Source organism: Oryctolagus cuniculus, chromosome 15 (assembly GCF_964237555.1).
Source record: "Oryctolagus cuniculus chromosome 15, mOryCun1.1, whole genome shotgun sequence".
In the NCBI taxonomy this organism is placed as follows: Eukaryota; Metazoa; Chordata; class Mammalia; order Lagomorpha; family Leporidae; genus Oryctolagus; species Oryctolagus cuniculus.
In genome coordinates, this window is record NC_091446.1 from 45168959 (window position 1) to 45189851 (window position 20893).

The following is a 20893-nucleotide window of genomic DNA, read 5'->3' on the forward strand; positions in this document are numbered from 1 at the left end:
GCACCGGCACACTGGGTTCTAGTCCCGGTCGGGGCACCAGATTCTGTCCTGGTTACCCCTCTTCCAGGCCAGCCCTCTGCTGTGGCCAGGGAGTGCAGTGGAGGATGACCCAAGTGCTTGGGCCGTGCACCTGCATGGGAGACCAGGAGAAGCACCTGGCTCCTGGCTTCTTATCAGCGCGGTGCACCGGCCGCAGCTGCCATTAGAGGGTGAACCAACGGCAAAAGAAGATCTTTCTCCCTCTCTCTCTCACTGTCCACTCTGCCTGTCAAAAAATAAATAAAAAATTAAAAAAAGAGTAGAATGGAGCCCTCAGTTTTTCTCTTAGTTACTGTTTGAAGTCATCTAGAAAATTGAATGTACATGTCTGTTTGTAGAACAGATTCCTAATTTTGAATTTTAGATAAAAAATGAATAGCTGTTCATTATGAGTATGTTCTTAAAAATACATGCTGTATCTAGATTTTTATCTCTTCTGTTTGGCAACTTCTTCCTCTAAGAAATTCACAGATGGATGGGAAAAATAAGTTACATATATTAAATATTTATGGAGCAACGTAAAACAACATGAAGAAAATTATAAATTGTGTGGTTCAGCTTTGTAGTTTTGTCTTCCTGTGGCACAAATCTTAGAAGGCCCTCATAAGAAGCATTAAGATATATATAAATTTTGCATATGGTAGTTCCTTATTGTTTTTCCTCTTTTTGTTTTGTTCAATTCAAGAAAGCAAGTTGTAACAAGATAATGAGAATGTCTGTATTAAAGTTAATAATCCTGAAGCTGTTCTAGAATATATTTTGAATAAATCATTCAAAAGCACTCTTCAGCTATTGTTAGTAATAAATTATTAGCACATCTGATCTTGTCACATTAATGCATGTGTGGCTTAGAAGCCTTGATTTATATTTAAGTGTCAGAGAAAGTCATGATCCCCCACAGACAACAAGAATCAGAAGAATTAGCGAAAGTTCAATGAAGACACTGGATTTGGATGAGTACTTGAAAGTACAGAGAGGATACTGTTCAGTAGTTGGCTGTGAACACTTTACAGTGCAGAAACAGAGTGGGCATTTCCCTGTAGATAGAATGACCAAAATAACAGAAGGAGAAATATTCTTTCCACCTCCCCAAGTCCTTGTCAATCAATGGAAGGGTAACATCAGAAATCCTCCGTTGACAAAAAACTGTGACAGTACTTCAAAAAGTTTGTGGGGAAAAAATGAAATTAAAAGAAGTTTACTTAAGGGTGTAGAAATTTTGATATCCATTCATAGTTTTGTTTTTTTTTTTTTTTTTTTTTTTTGACAGGCAGAGTGGACAGTGAGAGAGAGAGAGACAGAGAGAGAAAGGTCTTCCTTTGCCGTTGGTTCACCCTCCAATGGCCGCCGCTGCAGCCGGCGCACCGCGCTGATCCTGGCAGGAGCCAGGAGCCAGGTGCTTTTCCTGGTCTCCCATGGGGTGCAGGGCCCAAGCACCTGGGCCATCCTCCACTGCACTCCCTGGCCATAGCAGAGAGCTGGCCTGGAAGAGGGGCAACCGGGACAGAATCCGGCGCCCCAACCGGGACTAGAACCCGGTGTGCCGGCGCCGCAAGGTGGAGGATTAGCCTATTGAGCCACGGCGCCGGCTCTCCATTCATAGTTTTCTCATATTATGCATTTTGCATGAACTTTGTGCTATATTTTACTTGCTAAATGAATGTCAAGAAATTAGATTTATAATAAAATCAAAACTATAACATTGGATATTTTACATTTGCAAATGAATTAGAGAGTCTGAGGAAGGATATTTTACATAAAGCCTGCCAAGCCAAAAGAGTCATTTCGGAAAATTTCTTCAACTTTCATGATGTCCCAAATATTTATACAATCATGAACAACATTACTACATTTTTCTGAGGTAATCTCTATAAATAACCACATATAGTTTTAAAATATTATAGTTTATCCCATTTGTCAATGTCCTAAATGTATTTTCTGGAAAACATTGTGAAAGTCTTCTAAGTTGCAACTGTTTAATAAGATAACAATGTTTAAAAGATTAGTTTATTTTGTTGAAATCTATGTGCAGTTTTTTCATAAGAAAGTTATTGGCTAATACATATCAGAACAAAGCTGAGCATGGACCCAAAACATTTTTTACAATAAAAATAAGCTTATTTTTACATTTCATTGTTCCAGGAACTTTTAAGGGTACCCTCATAAGTCTATCTGGTGTTCCATCTTCTGTCTTCAAACTCTTAAAGAAGGTTGGAGATGTCAGTGTGTTCATTAACACAGAAATAATACCAAGGAAGACATAGTTGTGGCAGAAGTGTAGGCTGTTTATGATAGCTGGCAAAGCAATTTCTCAGAAGCCCTTGCGTATGTACTTGTTTTTCCAGCAATACCTGTATGGTCCCCTTCGATGTGTCCCATGAGGACAGGACAGCATCCCTGTCTCTGTTCCATCCTCAAACAGTGTCAAAGATGCCTAGGTGTGGCTTGCTTAAGAGTTAGTAGAATACCACTGTGCAGGTGGATCCCATTTTGTTTTGTCATATGTAATGTGGACAACTGTTTCTCTTTCTATAATATGTACTATAAATAGGGCAGAAGAACAGCTAGTTTATTTCTCTTATGATATTGTTCACTAAAGTGTTCAAAGTTCAAAACCTGGCGCTGATCCAATCTATGGATTATAGTTTATTATGAGAAGCTGTCTTTTGAAAATGTGTACAATCTAGTAACATAATCTTTGTTTACTATTACAGTGACACTGAAGGCATTTAAAAATAGACTTGTATGTTAATTTGAAGGAACAAGGGTAGTGGAGTGAGTATGTGACATAACTTTATATTCAGAAAGTCATCATAGGTCTCAGTGGGAGTGCTAGAAATATAATCAAGAACTTAGTTAGAAATACAGTAGGCAGATTCAGGCAACAATAGTATTTTCCTGAAAACAAAATTTGAATATTCATTTTTCCCCCACCCAAACATTTTATGAATAGGACAGCTGCAGAGTCTGAAAACATCTCTGTTATGCCAAACAATGGAATAACAACAACCAATTTATCTTTTCTAGCTTATTTTCGTTTTAGGAAAATACATGGTTTGACTTCTCTTGGCTAATAAAAGAAAAAGAAATGAATTGAATACCTACCATTTATTTAAATACAAAAATGTCTCACCTCGAAGACTTTATGTGTTGTTAAAAATAACATTAGAGGGTAGCATTGTGGTACAGCAGGTTAAGCCACACTAAATGATGCCCACATCCCATATCAAAATGGCAGTTGGAGTCCTTCTTGGTTCCTTTGCTTCTGCTGTAGCCTGCTGCTACTGTGTCTAGGAAGACAGCATATGATGGATTATGTTCTTGGGTCCCTGCCACCCACATGGAAGTTCCAGATTTGAGTTCTTGGTTCCTACCTTCAGCCTGGCCCAACCCTGGCTGTTGTGGGCATTTTGGGGAGTGTACTAGTAGATGGAGTCTTGGTGTCTCTCTCTCGCTCTCTTACTCTTTCTTCTCTTTCTATCATTCTGATTTTCAAATAAATAAATAATCCTTAAAAATACTACCACCGGCCGGTGCTGTGGCTCACTAGGCTAATCCTCCACCTAGTGGCGCCGGCACACTGGGTTCTAGTCCCGGTCGGGGTGCAGGATTCTGTCCCGGTTGCCCCTCTTCCAGGCCAGCTCTCTGCTGTGGCCAGGGAGTGCAGTGAAGGATGGCCCAGGTGCTTGGGCCCTGCACCCCATGGGAGACCAGGAGAAGCACCTGGCTCCTGCCATTGGATCAGCGCAGTGCGCCGGCCGCAGCATGCCAGCCTCAGCTGCCATTTGAGGGTGAACCAATGGCAAAGGAAGACCTTTCTCTCTGTCTCTCTCTCTCACTGTCCACTCTGCCTGTTTAAAAAAAATACTACCACCAATAATAATAAAGTAACAATAATACAACTTCCCAAATAGGTTTACACAGTTGTACCAAAGAGCTTCACTTGACTTTGGATGGTGCTTGTCTTCTGTGCCTCTGCCCTTTAGCTCATCACTTCCTGCTTTCCAGTGCTTGAACTGTGTGCCTTGATCTTGTAAAATAAAGGAAACAGTTCAAAGATAAGGGTCATGATGAACCTCCTATTTATGGGGGTTGGGGGAAGAACTAAATAGCCTTTCGAGGGCCTGATTCTGGGTCAAGGATGCCTATTTGTTAGAGGCGTTTGTAATCTACTGAAAATCTAATTTCACACAGGCGTCTTGTTTTGTTTCACTTTCAGAAAGGTGAACAGAGAGAGGAAGAGAGATCAACACCCTCGGAAAAATTTAGTGAGAAATTGAGGGAAATGGAAATAGTAGATGTGGAAGCAGAGGTTGGGGGAGGGGATAAGAAGAATGAACACAGTACTGTAGTCTGTGCTGGGAGTTTGAGTATGTTTTAGAGCTGTGCAATAGTTTGGAAGAGTGCTTCCCTGCAAGCAGTGCAAAGAGAAAAGTGCTTGGTTGCATGCAATACAGTGTTCACAAAAGCATAAACAGACCAGTTACTCAATATATTGTCCACATTGCTGGTACCACTGTGCAGCCATCAGTCCGGCAGTGTTGCTACTTCCTGTGACTAATTATGAACAGAACGACATGCCAGGGCAGGTAGAAATTCCATACTCTTATGAAAGCTCAATTTCCCACCCAGGGCAGGTGCTCTGATAGAAGTACATTTTCTTAGATTGAGAATGTACCTAACTATACATGGCCAGGAAATGTTCATTAAAGCCAACAAGTGCTAGAATTACCCCAAAGAACTTCATTGCTGTTTTTACTGAAACTTGTGTCACTCTGCAATGTGGATATAATATTCCTAATTTTATGGATGAGTAAACTCAGGCTCAGTGAAGTCAAGTAACTTAATTATCTTATAGTTCTCAAAGGGGCCATACTCTTTCCACCGCACAATATATTTAGGAAATTGCAGTTGTAAGGGGAAACATGATAGGGAAAGTATTTTTGAGAAACAATTTCAGAAACATGTTTGTTAATGAAATAATCTGTGTAGAGCACACGGCACAGTGCCTAACGCATACTAAATGCACAAAAATGTCAGCTATTATACTACCACTTCAACAGTTTTGCTCCTTTGGCAGTATAATGATAGTCTTTGTTGGCACTTTTGCTCAGGACGATGGGATTTGTAGATTACAACAGATAGTATATAGTGTAATGTTTTTCTATTTAAATCTCTTAGCAAAGATGATAGTTATTTGTATTTTAACTATTCAATTGCTTTGACACCAACTGATTTAAATATGATTCAGGAAATTAAAGTCTGACAGATGATCTTTGTTTTGATGTCAATGGGAATGTTTTAATCCTGTCTAATTTTAGGCTTTCTCTAGGTATAAATAGTTTGTTCTTGAGGACCAAGGTGAAATGCCTCTATGTGGAAAAGCTTCCTGGAGATACTTTGCATAGTGTTATTTGAGAGCTCACCATTTCTATCTCGTGTTTTGTTTGGACCCATCTCTAAGTTCCTCTTTGAACTGCTTCTGCCCCTTCCCTAACCTGGTATCTCATTACCACCTTATTCTGATTGTTTGGCAGCAGAAGCATGTTTGTGTTTGTGGTTTCTTCACTCCTTCTAAACCTTCTGCTTCCTCCTCACGGGAACCTTTCTGCCTATAATGCATGCTGCTTACCTCCTGACTCCACTTTTACTCTCGCTGGATAAGTCTTTATTTTAAGGTAATACAGCTCTAAGTCCCAACACAGCAACACCAACTGCTTTCCTGTGTTCTGCCTGTACCGTTGTGCATTTTTTTTATTTGACAGGTAGAGTTATAGACAGTGAGAGAGGGAGACAGAGAGAAAGGTCTTCCTTCTGTTGGCTCACCCCCCAAATGGCTGCTACTGCCAGAGCTACGAGGATCCAAAGCCAGGAGCCAGGTGCCTCCTTCCGGTCTCCCATGTGGTGCAGGGGCCAAAGCACTTGGACCATCCTCCATTGCCCTCCCAGGCCATAGCAGAGAGCTGGACTGGAGGAAGAGCAACCAGGACTAGAACCGGGCACCCATATGGGATGCCAGCACCACAGACAGAGGATTTACCAAGTGATCCACGGCGCCAGCCCCCTGTTGTGCATTTTAACATTGTTTGTTTATTTGAGAGGCTGAGAGACACAGAAAAAGAGACAGAGAGCTTCCATTTGTTAGTCACTCCACAAATGCCCGCAACAGGAGGAGCCAAGCTAGGCCAAAGCTGAGCCAGGAAGTCCACCCAGGTGTCCTAGGTGAGTGGCGACAGGGATGCAACTTCTTGAGCCATCACTTGCTGCCTCCCAGGGCAAACCTTAACAGAAAGCTAGAGTACGACATGCATCTAGGGCTTGAACCTAAGCAATCTGATATGGGATGTTATATTAAGTACTACATCAAACACCCACCCCTATTTTAGTTAAATTACATTTTATTATAATTATCTGTGTCTTTGGTGTTTGGCTCTCCCCCACCCTCTGCATATGTAAGCATTTTATGAATGAAAAAACTAAGACCCTAAGTATTCCAGGGTAAAGAAAGTTCCCTGACACCATAGAAGATGTATCATTTCAACACATTGGTATTGGTGATATTTACCTACATGATTATCTGCATTGTTCTATGATAACTCCATGTGTGGTTCTTTCTGACTTTGGGGGAGGGTGTTGGTGGGGAGTTCTACTGAAGTAGATTACCTGCTTAACCCAAACACCATGGATTTTAAGGAGTTATTATTCTTTGGACATTTTAAAAATCTTCTCATTAGCCGGCGCCGTGGCTCAATAGGCTAATCCTCCACCTTGCGGCGCCGGCACACCGGGTTCTAGTCCCGGTTGGGGCGCCGGATTCTGTCCCGGTTGCCCCTCTTCCAGGCCAGCTCTCTGCTATGGCCAGGGAGTGCAGTGGAGGATGGCCCAGGTGCTTGGGCCCTGCACCCCATGGGAGACCAGGAAAAAGCACCTGGCTCCTGGCTCCTGCCAGGATCAGCGCGGTGCGCCGGCTGCAGCGGCGGCCATTGGAGGGTGAACCAACGGCAAAGGAAGACCTTTCTCTCTCTCTCTCTCTCTCACTGTCCACTCTGCCTGTCAAAAAAAAAAAAAAAAAATCTTCTCATTGTACTCCCAAGTGATCTTCCCAGATCTTATTTATCACATACTAACTGAAACTTTCAGAGGATCTTCCTGAAGCTTGCATGTTACCTACATGTGTTCAATAATTGACACGTCTGAATGTGGCAGCCTGATGTTTTCTGCCTGCTTCAATCTAGCCCTTATTGCCTTTCTGAATGAGTCTGCCATATACCCTCAATTCCGTTTAGTTCCAGTGAAAGTGAAGACACAGCCATTCATCCTGCATCTGTTATGTAGAACACTCAGCCTTATGATCATTGTAAAACCACATTCTAGCAATTTTAAAGCCTTTTATTAAATTCTGTTTCACATAGCCATTCCTAAATTTTCTATCTGAATGCAATTTCTTTCTTTTCTACCAATATCCTTTCATATATATTTAAGCACATGAGTTTTTAAAATCTCCCCTTTGTATTATAATTATTTTTTCTTTTTATAAATTCCCTGAAGCTTCAGTTTGTTCTAACTTAAAAATGGAGGTAAACATTTATATCATCTATGTAACAGTTATTCCCTTGATTGTAGATAACAAAGCCCTATCCAATCTTGTATGACTCATAAATGGGCCAGAGTGTGTGCATTAGGAGGTATCTCATGGACCCAAGGTTCATAAAATTCCTTGGATTTCCCCACAAATCACAATGAACCCTGAGAAATCCATTCAAAATAAGTGGGATTCTCTCATTCCCATCTGTTTGTCTATTCACTGTTGTCTTTCTTGCTGCAGATCTGTTTTCTCTGTCTTTTCTATCCTTATGTTAGAGATGGCTCAGTTAGAGCTCCAAATTTTGTACTTGCCCAGAGGTAAAAGGTCTCTGACTTCCAGTTATCCCTCAGTGGAATATGATTGGACAGCTTGGTCAGGATCATTTGTCTCCAAGCAGCTATGCGCGTAAGAGCCTAGTGGCAAAGAAAAGGTTTATCGGAGGATTACCTAAGCAGGTTTAGAGTGCTGGGCCTTCTGACAGAATTGTTATTAGAGTGCCCAGAGAAGATGTCCTAGAAATGTACCATTATAGGATTATTGTGAGCATCAAATATGATTTGTGGTAGGAGAAGTATGGCTTGTGTACCTAGAGTCATTCTATCTGGATGTAAATCTCTGCTTAGCAACTCATCACCTTTGGGGAAATTTCTATTTAACTCAGTTTCTTCATCTGTCAAGTTGGAGAAGTATAATAGTAACAGAATAATGAGGTTTTTTGAAGGTTTCAAGTAGACATGTATAACTCTGTTATAGAAATTGGCAAGGATGATCACTTAATAAGTATTGTTGATAGCTGAATTTGCATGGTTGATAATCTATCAGATAAATATTTTTCCCAGCTCCTACACTGCCTTTATTAAACTGTGAATTTCCTAAGAGTAGGGACTATGTGTTAGATACATCACTGTTTCTGTCATGGTACTTATAACATATGTTAAGCTTACACGTGTTAAACCCAGTAGATGGTTTGATGGATGAAGGAAGGAAGGGAAGGTATTCCGAAGGAAAAAATATCCTTTAAATGCATTTTGTTTTGAATTAGGAAAGCAAATGTGGCTCTTTGGTTTATAAGGGATATAAGCCTACAATCTTGGTGGCAAATTAAAGAAAATAGTAAAGCATATATCTGACAGATGGAATGATGTTACTCTGTTTTGTTCTATGGATACAAATACTAGACAGCTGTGTCTGGTAGTGATATGAGATTTCTCAATTTTGTGACTGAGAGTAAAGATGACAACTGATTGTTGCAAACCCCATGCTGTAGCTGCACATAATTAAGATCCCTAGGTGCCTTGATTAAGATTATTAAAAGTTCCATTAAGACATTATTTAATTAGCAGGTTATTTGCTGGGTGATCTTTTAGAGTCTATCAAACGGGATGATGTTTTATTAAACTACACATTGTATTTATTGAACATTTTCTTTTGAGTCATTGTGGATGTAGTTAGAGTCTGCAAATTATTGTTGAATCATGAAGTGATTAGTTGCAGTGTTGATTCCATCCATTTTTGTTACTGCTGAGAAAACATTAATTAAGCACTTGGGTCTGATTAGATTGCCTGCCCTTGGGATAGAGAGGCGTAAAATCACAAGAATGGAAGGGAGTGGCAGAGAAGTCTTATTTTCAAGACAGTGCCCTTGGAGTTAGGTAAATGTGACATGGCTTTTGTTGGTACCTGAGTAGTATGGTCAAGGTGGATAGGATCAGTGTAATAATACGTGTGAACACAGCCTCAGAAATGGCAGAGAAGGATGTTTCTAATGTCAATGGGCAGTACAGTTAGTGGAAGGCACATGGATATTTGGGTACAGGTAAATTTGTCTTATAATCCATGTCCGTCAGTTTTCAGCTATATAACTCTAGGCAGGTTCTTGAATCTTTTTGAGCTTAAGTTTCTACAAGTATTCAAAGTTAGGCAACCTATTTCTTTGAAGAGCCAGATAGTAAACATTATAGACTTTCACATCACATGTAATCTGAATCACATTTTCTTTGTTTTTGTCTTTTTTCTTCTTTCCTAACAGCATTTTTAAAACATCAAAACCATTCATAGCTTTAGAGCTTTACAAAAACATGTTGCTCAATGGTTTTAGCCAGGAGCTCGGGGTTCTGATTCTGTATGATCAATATGATTAAGAGACTTTACATCTAAGCAGTGCATACCTCGTACAGAAAGGTGTTCAGTAATTGCTGGTTCTCCCAACTATCATTGCAGCTACAACTGTTGGTCAGTTTCATTTGTGCCATGGATGTTTTCAAGATGACTCTGCTTTGTTGCCATAGAAAGATATTTCAAAAGATCTGTTTATTTGGGTACAAAACCAGTTTGAAATGCATGCACACAAAAGGTGTCCAAGAAGTTTGTAAAATGTGTTTCATGAAAAATGATGCATGAATTTAAAAAATGTTTTGTACCAAGATAAACTTAATTTCTTATCATTTCCCGAGAACTTTTTGAAATTTCCTTAGATATGCTTCATGAGTATCAGTTATGAATTCACGTTTCTAGCTTCCTGCCTTTCCAGTGCCCTCAATGCAGTAGGTACTCAGTTCAGTATTATTTACTGATGGCAGGGTGAATACTTAGTGTACCAGCACCTCAGCCTTCAAAGAGCAGTGGCTCAGAGTGGAGCCTTTTAGGTGAAAGTTGATGCATAATGCATGCTATAGGATGCAGAACTAAAAGGCAACTCAATAATAGTTTTTGAAATGCCTTAAACCTGTCATTGACTGCCATGCAAACTGAAATCTCATGGGCACATGTAGAGTGGACGGAATAATGAGAACAACTGGGTGGATGAGCAATGGAGTATTTTGTGGTGCTAATATTGTCACTATTAAATTTATCTTTAAAGCTTTCTTCTTATAATTATTCAGGAAGAATTTAATGGCTTTCTTTAGCAATTCACTTTAGCCTCTAACAAGAGAAAAGAAAGCAAAAATAGTAAATCCAGACACTGGCAGCATGTTGGCCATCCATTGGTATCACACTGGCCTCCTCCAAGTCCTGTTTTTCCTTCCCTTCCACAGCTTTTGTATAAATTTAGCAATGTGGTAAAGTAGTCTGCCAAGTTTCAAAAGACATCTGCAGTGTCAATATGTAATGGTCTGTAATTTCTCCTGTGCCGACCCTGCTCCCCTCATTTCTGTCACCTCTTCAGTTTAATATCAGTTTCAGCCATGATGAATCACTTGCTGTCCCCTGTACATTGTAGTTTCTCATGCTTTTCCTGGTGACATCACTTTACTGTCTGCAGACTGATTTTTACAAGAACAATAGTTGTTATGTACTCTGTTCACCTCTTCCCATGGCTTTCCCTGGTCCTCTGAGCACTTACCCCAAACCCCTCCCCCGTTCCATATCCCATTCAGGGTTGGGACATTCCCATGTGATACAGTGTGGATTCTGATCACACTGCATTATAGCTGTCGATAATCCATCTTGCCTTCTAGACCTTGGGACAATGACTTTGTCCTTTGTCTTTCTGAATATGTAGCACCTAGACCTACCTGGCTCAAGGACTATTTTTAGCTATTTTTTTATGTTTGGCAGACATAATACAGTATATACAGTTACAGCTGAATTTCAGATAAAAATACTTTTTTTACTATAAATATGTTATTACATGGGGATACTAAAAGTATTCTCACTCTATCTGAAATTCTAATTAAATTGGGTGCCCTATACTTTGACTTGTTAAATTTGGCAACCTTTCTTAATGAATGAATGAGTGAATGCAATTCATTTATTATAGTAAGCAATTATTTTTATTCCTGCAAGTTTCAGACTATTTATTAAGCCACAGTGGAAAGTTTCTACAATGTCATTTGAAATCCTTGACTGAACTTTGAAAGCATGTTTTTAAATTAATAACTGAAGGATTTACTCACTATAAGATGATTGTTAATACTTGAGGAACTTTCCTAACTAGTAGAAGAAGTGTGACAGTTACGATTTATCATAGATAAAAAAGAATGGATAGAATAATATAATATTCTATAATGTAGTATAATAATAATGCAATAATGACAATACCATCTAATGTTTGAGTGCTTCAATTAAATAGTAATCAAGACTTTAAATATATTTATATGCTCATTCTTCAATAATTAGCCCTGTTAAATATTCTTATTTTCTCTTTTTGTTTTTCACAAGAACATTGCAAAGCAAAGAACTTAAGCATCTGACTCCAGATCACAGTTAATTAGTGGCACATCTGGTATTAGCACCTAGAGGAAGTAACTCTTGAGTATGATCTTTTGTGTTCTATTCTCATAATGTAAAGATTTACTATAATATATGTGGTCAATGTATCTTACATTATTTAATTATAAGGAAATAATCTTTCACACTAGCAAAAATATTAACTGAAAGCAATGTTATAGATACTAGTTATATATGCATACATGAATATCTATGTAAATATGTTTTTATATATCTTATATGTATAAGTGACAGATTAACCTTTTAAGAGATCCACTGTGCTCCCATAACAGTTGCTGAAGGTGTTAAGAAGCGGGTGTCCTTGTTGAAAGCATGCTTTGCTTAGTTTGTTACCTAATTCTTACTATGACTGCCAGTGAAATGAGGCTAAAAGGCAATCTTGTAAGTGACACTGGAGGATACTGTGTCCGATACCTCTACTTGCCAAGACCGCTAAGCTGCTGCCTCTTCGGTATAATTAAACTAGACCATTGCAAGTTCACTTTAGCCTCATACTTGGAAATAGTTTTGTGGAGAGGGTTGATGTGGCTCAGGCATGGACAGTAGCTAATAATGTAGTCAACACACAAAGTATTTAGGGAGATTAAAAACTTCACAAGCCTCTCTACTCAGAAATCACTTGTAAAATTCTGTTTTTATTATATTTTTGAAATTTATTTCATGACATATAATTCAAATACAAAATACAAAATTCACAAGCTACAAAAATAATCCCTGCTCCTTGCTGTATCCCTCACTCACTCATTCCCTTCCCTGCTGCATTCAGAAAGATCCATGACATTTATGTGCATGCATGTGTGAGTGAGTGTAGCACAAATGATAGCATGGTACATACATGTGCTTCTGCATCATAGCCATTTCATTGAAGATAATCTGAAGATCCTGTAAGCACATTTTTTTTCTTCAGTTCTTTGATTTGTTTGAAATATTTTTATTTATTTGAGAGGTAGAGTTACAGACACTGAGAGGGAGAGACAGAGAGAAAGGTTTCCCATCTGCTGGTTCGTGTCCCAAATGGCCATAACAGCCAGAGCTGGGCTGATCTGAAGCTGGGAGCCAGGAGCTTCTTTTAGGTCTCCCACATGGGTGTAGGGGCCCAAAGACTTGGGCCATCTTCTACTGCTTTTCCAGCCCATAGCAGAGAGCTGGATTGTAATTGGAGCAGCCTAGACTCAAACCGGTGCCCATAAGGGATGCTGGCTCTGCAAACAGCAGCTTTACCTGCTATGCCGTGGCACCAGCCCTTATAGTGTCTTATTTTTAAAATGATTTTTCTTTCCATATCTAGGAAATGTCTGCTTAAATATTTTGTTCATTTTTAAAATTGGGGTGTTCTTTATGTTTCTATCAACTCGTGTGAACTCGTGTTGAGGAAATTAGCTTTCGATATCTCAGTATTTAAGCTCCAAGTATTTTAGGACCATTCTAAAAATAGGTGTATTAAAAACTTCGAGACTATTTCAACTCTTATGTCTCTACCAGTATCACAGGTGCTGAGCAGGTAGGACAAGTCTAATATATCAAGATTCTTCATAAAAATTAATTGATATGTTCAATAAATATTCTGCTTTCTTCAACTAATGCTAACTGTAGGAATTTTGATTGAATTCAGTTGTTTTGCTTTAACATTTTTTACTCAAATTGAATTTTATTTTTCTTTCTTTAAAATATAAGTTGTTTCATCTGTTTAGTACAAAGTTACTCTTCGACATGAGTAAAATCATGCCATATTAGATACACTAAATTCTAAAATTACTGAAGAATTTTTTTAGAGGTCTAGCTGTTTATTCAATTCTAGCAAAATAGGAAATTTTGTCCTTGACCTCTGATTAAGACCCTGTTATTTCAAGTGAGCCTCTTTTATTTGTTTGTTGTTTTTTTAAGATTCATTTATTAGAAAGGCAGAGAGACGGAGATGTTCCATCCTCTGGTTAACAACCTGAATGGCTGCAACAGCTAGGGCTGATCCAGGTCAAAGCCAGGTGCCTGGAACTCTGGATCTCCCACATGGGTGGCAGGGACCCAAGAACTTGGGTCATGTTCTGCTCTCCCAGTGCATTAGCAGGGAGCTGGGTTGGAAGCAAAGCATCCCAGACTCAAACGGGTACCCCTTTGTCAAATTGGCACTCAGTGTGGGATGCTGGCTCACAGGTGGCAACTTTACCTGCTATACCACAATTCCAACTCCTAATATGTTTAATTTCTTTATGAAGATACAGTTTGGTCACTGAAAAAAAAAATACTATGAAAGTCTTAACTGCCATAGTATGCTACTTTCATTCAGAGGGTGGATCACAATGACAGGTTGAACATATTCTTTCCTGTCTAAAAGAATATTCTTGAGTTCAGAAGAAATTATCTCAGGAGAAGTTTTTAAACGTGTCAATATCTGTAAAACGTAAGTAATTATAGCAGAGAACAGAGCAGTGATTTTTGATCACGATTTTGTTTGTGAAAATTGAGGCAGAGAATGGGGCAATTTCTCAAGGTCACACACCAAGTTGGCCACTAGACAAGAAATAGAAGACACTTTCTAGAAATATCACCGTAAATTCTCTGCAAGAGAGAACATGGTCCTGGCTTGAAAGGACTATAGGCAATAATCCTTTGAGGTATGTGAACATTGAACTTAACATTCCTTTCAGATGTGTCTTAGTTTAGGTTTACTAGTTCATTAATCCAGCCATCATTCCAATATGCTTTCCTTTACTATACTTTCAAAATAGGAAAATTGAAGAATTATTTTTCAGAGGAAAAACAAAGAAATTAACCATTAGTTATTTTATTCTCTAACATCCTTATAAACCATACAACTCTCATTGAATAATTTGTTTATACCATTGCCTCCAATTCAAACTTTTCTTTGGCCTATTATATTATAATAAGTATTGCTATCTGAGAAATGAAATTAACCATCATATTTTTATTAATGCAGATTGTTTTGTAAAGTAAAAGGGAAACATAATAAAGAAAGTGAATGTTTGATTTGAATAAGTTAACAGACCTTCTAAACATGTATAATATAATGTAGGCTTGATTTTATGAAGTTTTAGTACAGCAATATTCTTCTTTTTTGTCCCCCTCAATTAAAATATCTCCAAATCATTCAGAAATAGACCACATGGGCCTCTAAGAAAACAGTGGTAATATCTAAATCTCTACTTCTAAACTGCCAGTAACATAATAGGAAACAACCAACTCTTCCTTCTAAGTCCTTTTTAGGGATATACTCATAAAATTTGTAGGACTTTGCCAAAGAATTTAATATTCAAACTCAAAGTGCAGAGTATATATCTTTGCTTCCTAACAAGAAAGAAACTAAGAATTCTTTAGTGGTAATTTCTTAGACCAGCTATAATGGAATGTATAGAGAATTCTCTACAATGCCTAGCCAGAAGAAGCAAAAGCCATCAAACATATCTTAACATTCAGGGGGATGAATTTATTCAAAAATGAAATCTGGAGAAAGTTTGGGTTATTGCTGAATCCCAGTTCAGCTACTGTCATAAAGGGAGCATGATAGAAAACCAAATTGCAGTATGTATCCCTCTGTAATTTCTTTTTCCTCTTGTTTCACTAATTGCATGTATTATGTTGAACCATATAAAACTGCAAATATTTGACCATTTCTAACCTGGAAAAAACAGCAATTTCATTTTGTTCTATCTAATAAATATCTACATTCACTTCCATTGGAGCATGCCATGGAACATGAAGTTTGTGTGTCAGATAAAAAATTCATTATACTATCAACCCAGGAGAAATAAGATGCGAAAAAATGTGAAATTGAGTTCTTTCAGCCTTTTCAATCTCTTTTTAGTTATTGTAATCTTCCATGGATAGGGATTCAAGAGGATATGCATTTTTTCCAGAAAGAGAGTTAATACAATGAATGAAAATATTCTCCCATGTAACTAGGAATAAAACAACACTGGTGATACTTTATGCAAAACTTGAAATTTTTATACCTAGAGAACCTTTATCTTATTTGAAAGTGATATTATGTTGCTTAATTTTTTTTTTTTTTTGACAGGCAGAGTGGATAGTGAGAGAGAGAGACAGAGAGAAAGGTCTTCCTTTGCCATTGGTTCACCCTCCAGTGGCCGCCACGGCTGGCGCGCTGCGGCCAGCGCACCGCGCTGATCCAAAGGCAGGAGCCGGGTGCTTCTCCTGGTCTCCCATGGGGTGCAGGGCCCAAGCACTTGGGCCATCCTCCACTGCACTCCCTGGCCACAGCAGAGAGCTGGCCTGGAAGAGGGGCAACCGGGACAGAATCCAACGCCCAGACCGGGACTAGAACCCAGTGTGCCGGCGCCACTAGGTGGAGGATTAGCCTAGTGAGCTGCGGCGCCGGCCTATGTTGCTTAATTTAAAATATTTTATTAACATATAGTATTTGTACTTTTTTATGGGGTAATATATGATGTTTCCATTCCTGTATACTTTATATAATGATCAGATCAGAATTCTCTGTATACCTGTTGCCTTACTAATTTATCATCCCTTGCTTGTGAAGAATTTAAGTTGCCCTTTTTTAACTGTGTGAAAAATACAATGTATTATTTGTAGGTATAGTATCCTTACCACGCAAAAGATTATGAAAAATTATTACTATTTCTAAGCATAACACTGTGTTTATTTGACCGACCTCTTCTATCCTCATCTCTTTTCTATTCTCTTCAGCATCTGGTAGCGCTCAGCTTCTAAGAGATCAGTTTGCTTCTACTTCATTTCTGAATGCAACCATGAGATACTTGTATTTTAGTATCTGCCTCACCTCAAGAAACATACTGTCTCCCAAGTTCGTTATTGTCGCTCCCCCTCTTCGTGGAGGAACGACACAGGACCCTGCGCTGTTCTTTCGTCTGCTCGGCCCTCCCCGGGTTTGCTGCTGGTTCTTCCCGGGTTGGCTACTATCCCTTCCACCTCCGTGGAAGGGCAGTTCCCCCTGGCCACATTCCCCACTTCCGCAGGGGAGCGGCACACCGCCGGCCGGCTCTCTCGGGGGCTGCACAGGTGTTCCTTCAGATGTTCCCCCTAGATGTTCCTGGTGCATGCCGTCTCTCTCCTCCTTTATAGTCCTCCTCCGCCAATCCTAACTCGGCTGCCCACACGCCAAGTACGCTGCTCTCCTCCAATCAGGAGCAAGTCCTACAGTTTATTAGTTGAACTGGAGGCAGCTGTGCGGAAGCTGTTTACTTCTCTCCCAGCACCATATTGTGGGAGAGCAGATGCATAGAATAAGTCTTAATTCCAGTAACTCAGTCCAGTCCGGATTGCTCCCCACAGTTATGTTTCCATAATAGCAGGATCTTAACCTTTTTATGGAAGAGTAATATTTATTTTTAAATAAATTTTAAAAATGTATGTATTTATTTGAAAGGCAGAATTACATAGGCAGAGAGAGAGAGATCTTTCATCCATTGGTTCACTCCCTAGATGGCCACAATGGCTGGAGCTGCACCAATCTGAAGCCAGGATTCTTCTGGGTCTCCTATGTAGGTGCAGGGGCCCAAGGACTTGGGCCATCTTCTGCTGCTTTCTCAGGCCATATATATAAACAGAAATTTACTTAGCTCATGGTTTTGGAGGTTCAAGGGTGTGGCAGTAGCATCAGTTTGGTTCTAGTAAGGCCCTCAAGGTGGGTGGCATCACAATGGTGGGAGCAACTGTAGGTCACAAGGAAGCCAGGTAGCAGGGGTGAGGGTGCACTTCTAGGTCTTTTAAGACAGCTCACTCTTGTGATAACTCACTCCGTGGGACTAGAATTCATTCCCTCTGAGAGCAGAACACCCAATGACCTAACCAACTTCTACTGGACTTCATCTCTTAGTTTCTACCACCTCCCAACATCCCAATGCTGAGGACCATGCCTCCAATGAATGAATGGGAGGAAACGCAACCCAACCGTTGTAATTCTTATCTGATTTGGAATCCCATTTTCAAACAGCTTAGTCACATTGACTGTAAACTCTGCCATGTTCATCAGTAGTTCCAATACTAAATTTTCATTTCACTTGACTCTTTGATGCTAGTGTCACATCTTAGCAATTTTGATTATCCTACCTGCTGTAGTAACATTGCCTTTGATATGAGATAAAAGGATTTGCTTTGTTCTGTGTGAATCAAACTTAACTGGGACATTAGCCCTATTGCACATGACAGAGAGTGAAGAGCTCTGACCAATGGATTGCCGTAAGCTCATAAGCTATTGGAGTAGTGTCAGTTTCCATGAAGGCTGGCATTGAGAGAATGCTAGGACTCTGTTGACAGCAGTCACATTGCTCCAGAGCTGAAAAGGGAGAGTCCCTATTCTGGCGCCTACTTTGCATGAACTATGTTCTGCTTTAGCCTCATACACTGTGCATTTGTTCCCTTGAGATTTCAATGCAACTAGTTTCCAGTAGCCATGAGACACAGGAGAATTTCTTCAGAACGAGAAGGGTCAATGTAAACCCTTATTATGGATTATTCAGATACTGACAGTGACTCCACGTTGGGATACAGCGATGATGAAGATTCCGGTGATGAAGGTCAAAGAATATCAGAGTCAGTGCACCGAAAACTATATTTGCAAATATCTTGGGCTATTTTTATTTTGCTATACTTTCATTGAAAAAACTTTCTAACTCCTCCAAAAATGCTTGAGAAGCTACCACTACTAAACTGCATAGCTTTGACTGTCATTATCCATTAATCCATAGAGCAAGTTTGTGAAAATATTTGTTAATGTAGCAAACAGTATCTACTTTTGCAGTTGGGTGTGTTTATTAATAGTCACACTGGAATCAACTGCTGCACAGGCACAAAACTGAATGAACATAATATTTTTAAAGACAGCATACATTTATTATAAAGAAGCAAGCCTTGTATGCTGAGTAATCAGGAAATTAGTGTTTTGTAAAAGTGTCCAATTAAGTAGTTTTGGCTTTATAAAATTCTCTCTTCGTTTTTTTCAAAGTCATATCTTCATCTATTAAACTATTTTTTCAAAATTTCATATTCTTCTATTGTAAACTATTAAACAACCTTTATGCCAAAAAATGAAAATTAAAGCTCAAATTTTAAAAATAATGCCATTTCCTTCTCTCTTACATTTCTGCATGTCTGAATCAATATCACATGAAATTTCTGCTCACTAAATAGATGTTCTGTGTTAACCAAAATCACAACAGCTACAAACTGTTTGAAATGTTTAATAACAGCATCTAGTTATCAAGGTCTCTAAATGAGTATATACTATTTAACCTGTAACTCCAAAGATACCTGCTTTTACTATGATCATTGCACCCATAGAAGAAATAAACATACACAGTAATCATAGCATTGTCAGCTTCTGTCAGTAATATTCTTTCACTAGAATTTTCTGCCTTCTCTCCTAAAGTTAGGGATTAAAGTCAATATTAGGTGAGATAGCATTTTTTCTCACAGGAGGTGGTTCTCTGAGTGCACAGAAATAGCATTTCTAAACATCTGAATATGGAGACATAAAGGCACTAAGAACCTAGTAATAGAAATACATTGATAATATATAGCCGTGTGAGTTTTGTATTGAATTATCTTGGGCAATGATTAACTTCTCGTTAGGTAATATTCTTAAATGGTAACATAGTAGGCTAGGATGCAGCCATGTGTAGTAATTCCAGTAATTTGAGAATCAACATGTCTCATTAGATTAGTTTTGGAATTGAGTACTCAAATAGATCAGGTGTAATTTTATTAACAATCAAATGTGAATTTTATGTTAGACCGAGAAACATTATGACTAGTTTCTACTCCGATGTCATCCTATATTTTAGTGAATTTAGAATAGTTGTCAAATTAGAACCTGATAGAGTATAGAAACAAAGCACATGACTTTGGGGTCAGCCAGATCTATGCTCAGATTCCAAGGCTGCAACTCACTAGGCACGTCTGGCTTTGGATACATTACCTAACCTCTACCCACATAAAAATTTGTGTAAAAATAACCACCTGTTGTTATATGCAATAAATAAGATTTATATGAACTGTTTAACAGAGTTCCTGGCATATCCAAGATGGCCACTAAGTAGAAAACATTATATTAGTTGTTTATAATTTTGTTTAATATATTTTCCCTGATATTATGCTTCTTTTCAGTTTTGTTATATGTTCATGCTGCTTTACTAGGTATCAAGTTGGATTCCAATCTATACTTATTTTCCTTTTTTTCAATTTTTATTGACTGTGCCACTCTCCTGATCTTTTTTTTTCCACCATTGACTTGAAAAATACCAATGCATTTTCTGTTTATTGTGAGGAAATTACATTTAGTTTTTAAAAGTTTTCAAATATTCGTGCCAACCCATGGACTGCCAGAACTCCTGGTAAAGTGTATCAAATATAGGCCAGATGTTTTAAAAATGTAAGGTATTTAGACTTTGTGATGAGTACATGTTTTATCAGACACACATAGAAAATATATTCAAACTGAGACATTCTGTTTTTTAAGGATTATACACAATTTCTGAATAGTCAAAATTGAAATATATTGTTTTGGTAAATCTAAATTTAAAATGTACTCTATAAAGCTATGATGATCTTGTTTGTTTTTCTTGTTGTCATTCACACAATTTATGAAGGATCCAATGTGCATTACTAATGCTTTCTATCTGTTATGTTCGCTTCATAGAAAATTCTCTCTCAGAAAGTGATAATGGAGTTGAAAATACATTTCTCTCCTGTGGAGCAGGCAAAAAGATTACCCATTTTGTTTCTGAGTAGGAGTGTTTTAAAAGCAGCAATGCTTCCAAAAGGATATACATGATGGATAGTGTTGAACATGAAAATTACAGGCAAACAGCAAAGCATACTTCTTTCTATGTGCAAACGCTGTGACAAACTTCTCTCTTATTATTTCATTGAATTCCACACAGTGAGTGGGACTCTTACCATTCCCATTTTATAGATGAAGAAACTGAGCCTTTCATATAGCTCTCCAATAGTCGAGCTGGGGTAACACCCAGATAGTAGAACTCCAAAGCCTGAACTCTGCTGTACTGGCCCAGAGCTCAGGAA

The 20893-nt window shown here is 38.6% G+C and overlaps 1 protein-coding gene across 4 annotated transcripts in view; it reads left to right on the top strand.

The window, feature by feature from the left end:
• The window catches only part of PRKG1 (protein kinase cGMP-dependent 1), a 1363231-nt gene that overhangs the window by 1190535 nt on the left and 151803 nt on the right, over positions 1 to 20893 (top strand). Inside the window, exon 1 of one of the 4 annotated variants that reach the window (XM_017348406.3) lies at positions 18091 to 18403. In XM_017348406.3, the coding sequence (XP_017203895.2) occupies positions 18318 to 18403 (86 nt within the window). In that variant the 5' untranslated portion in view covers positions 18091 to 18317. 4 annotated transcript variants of the gene reach the window in all.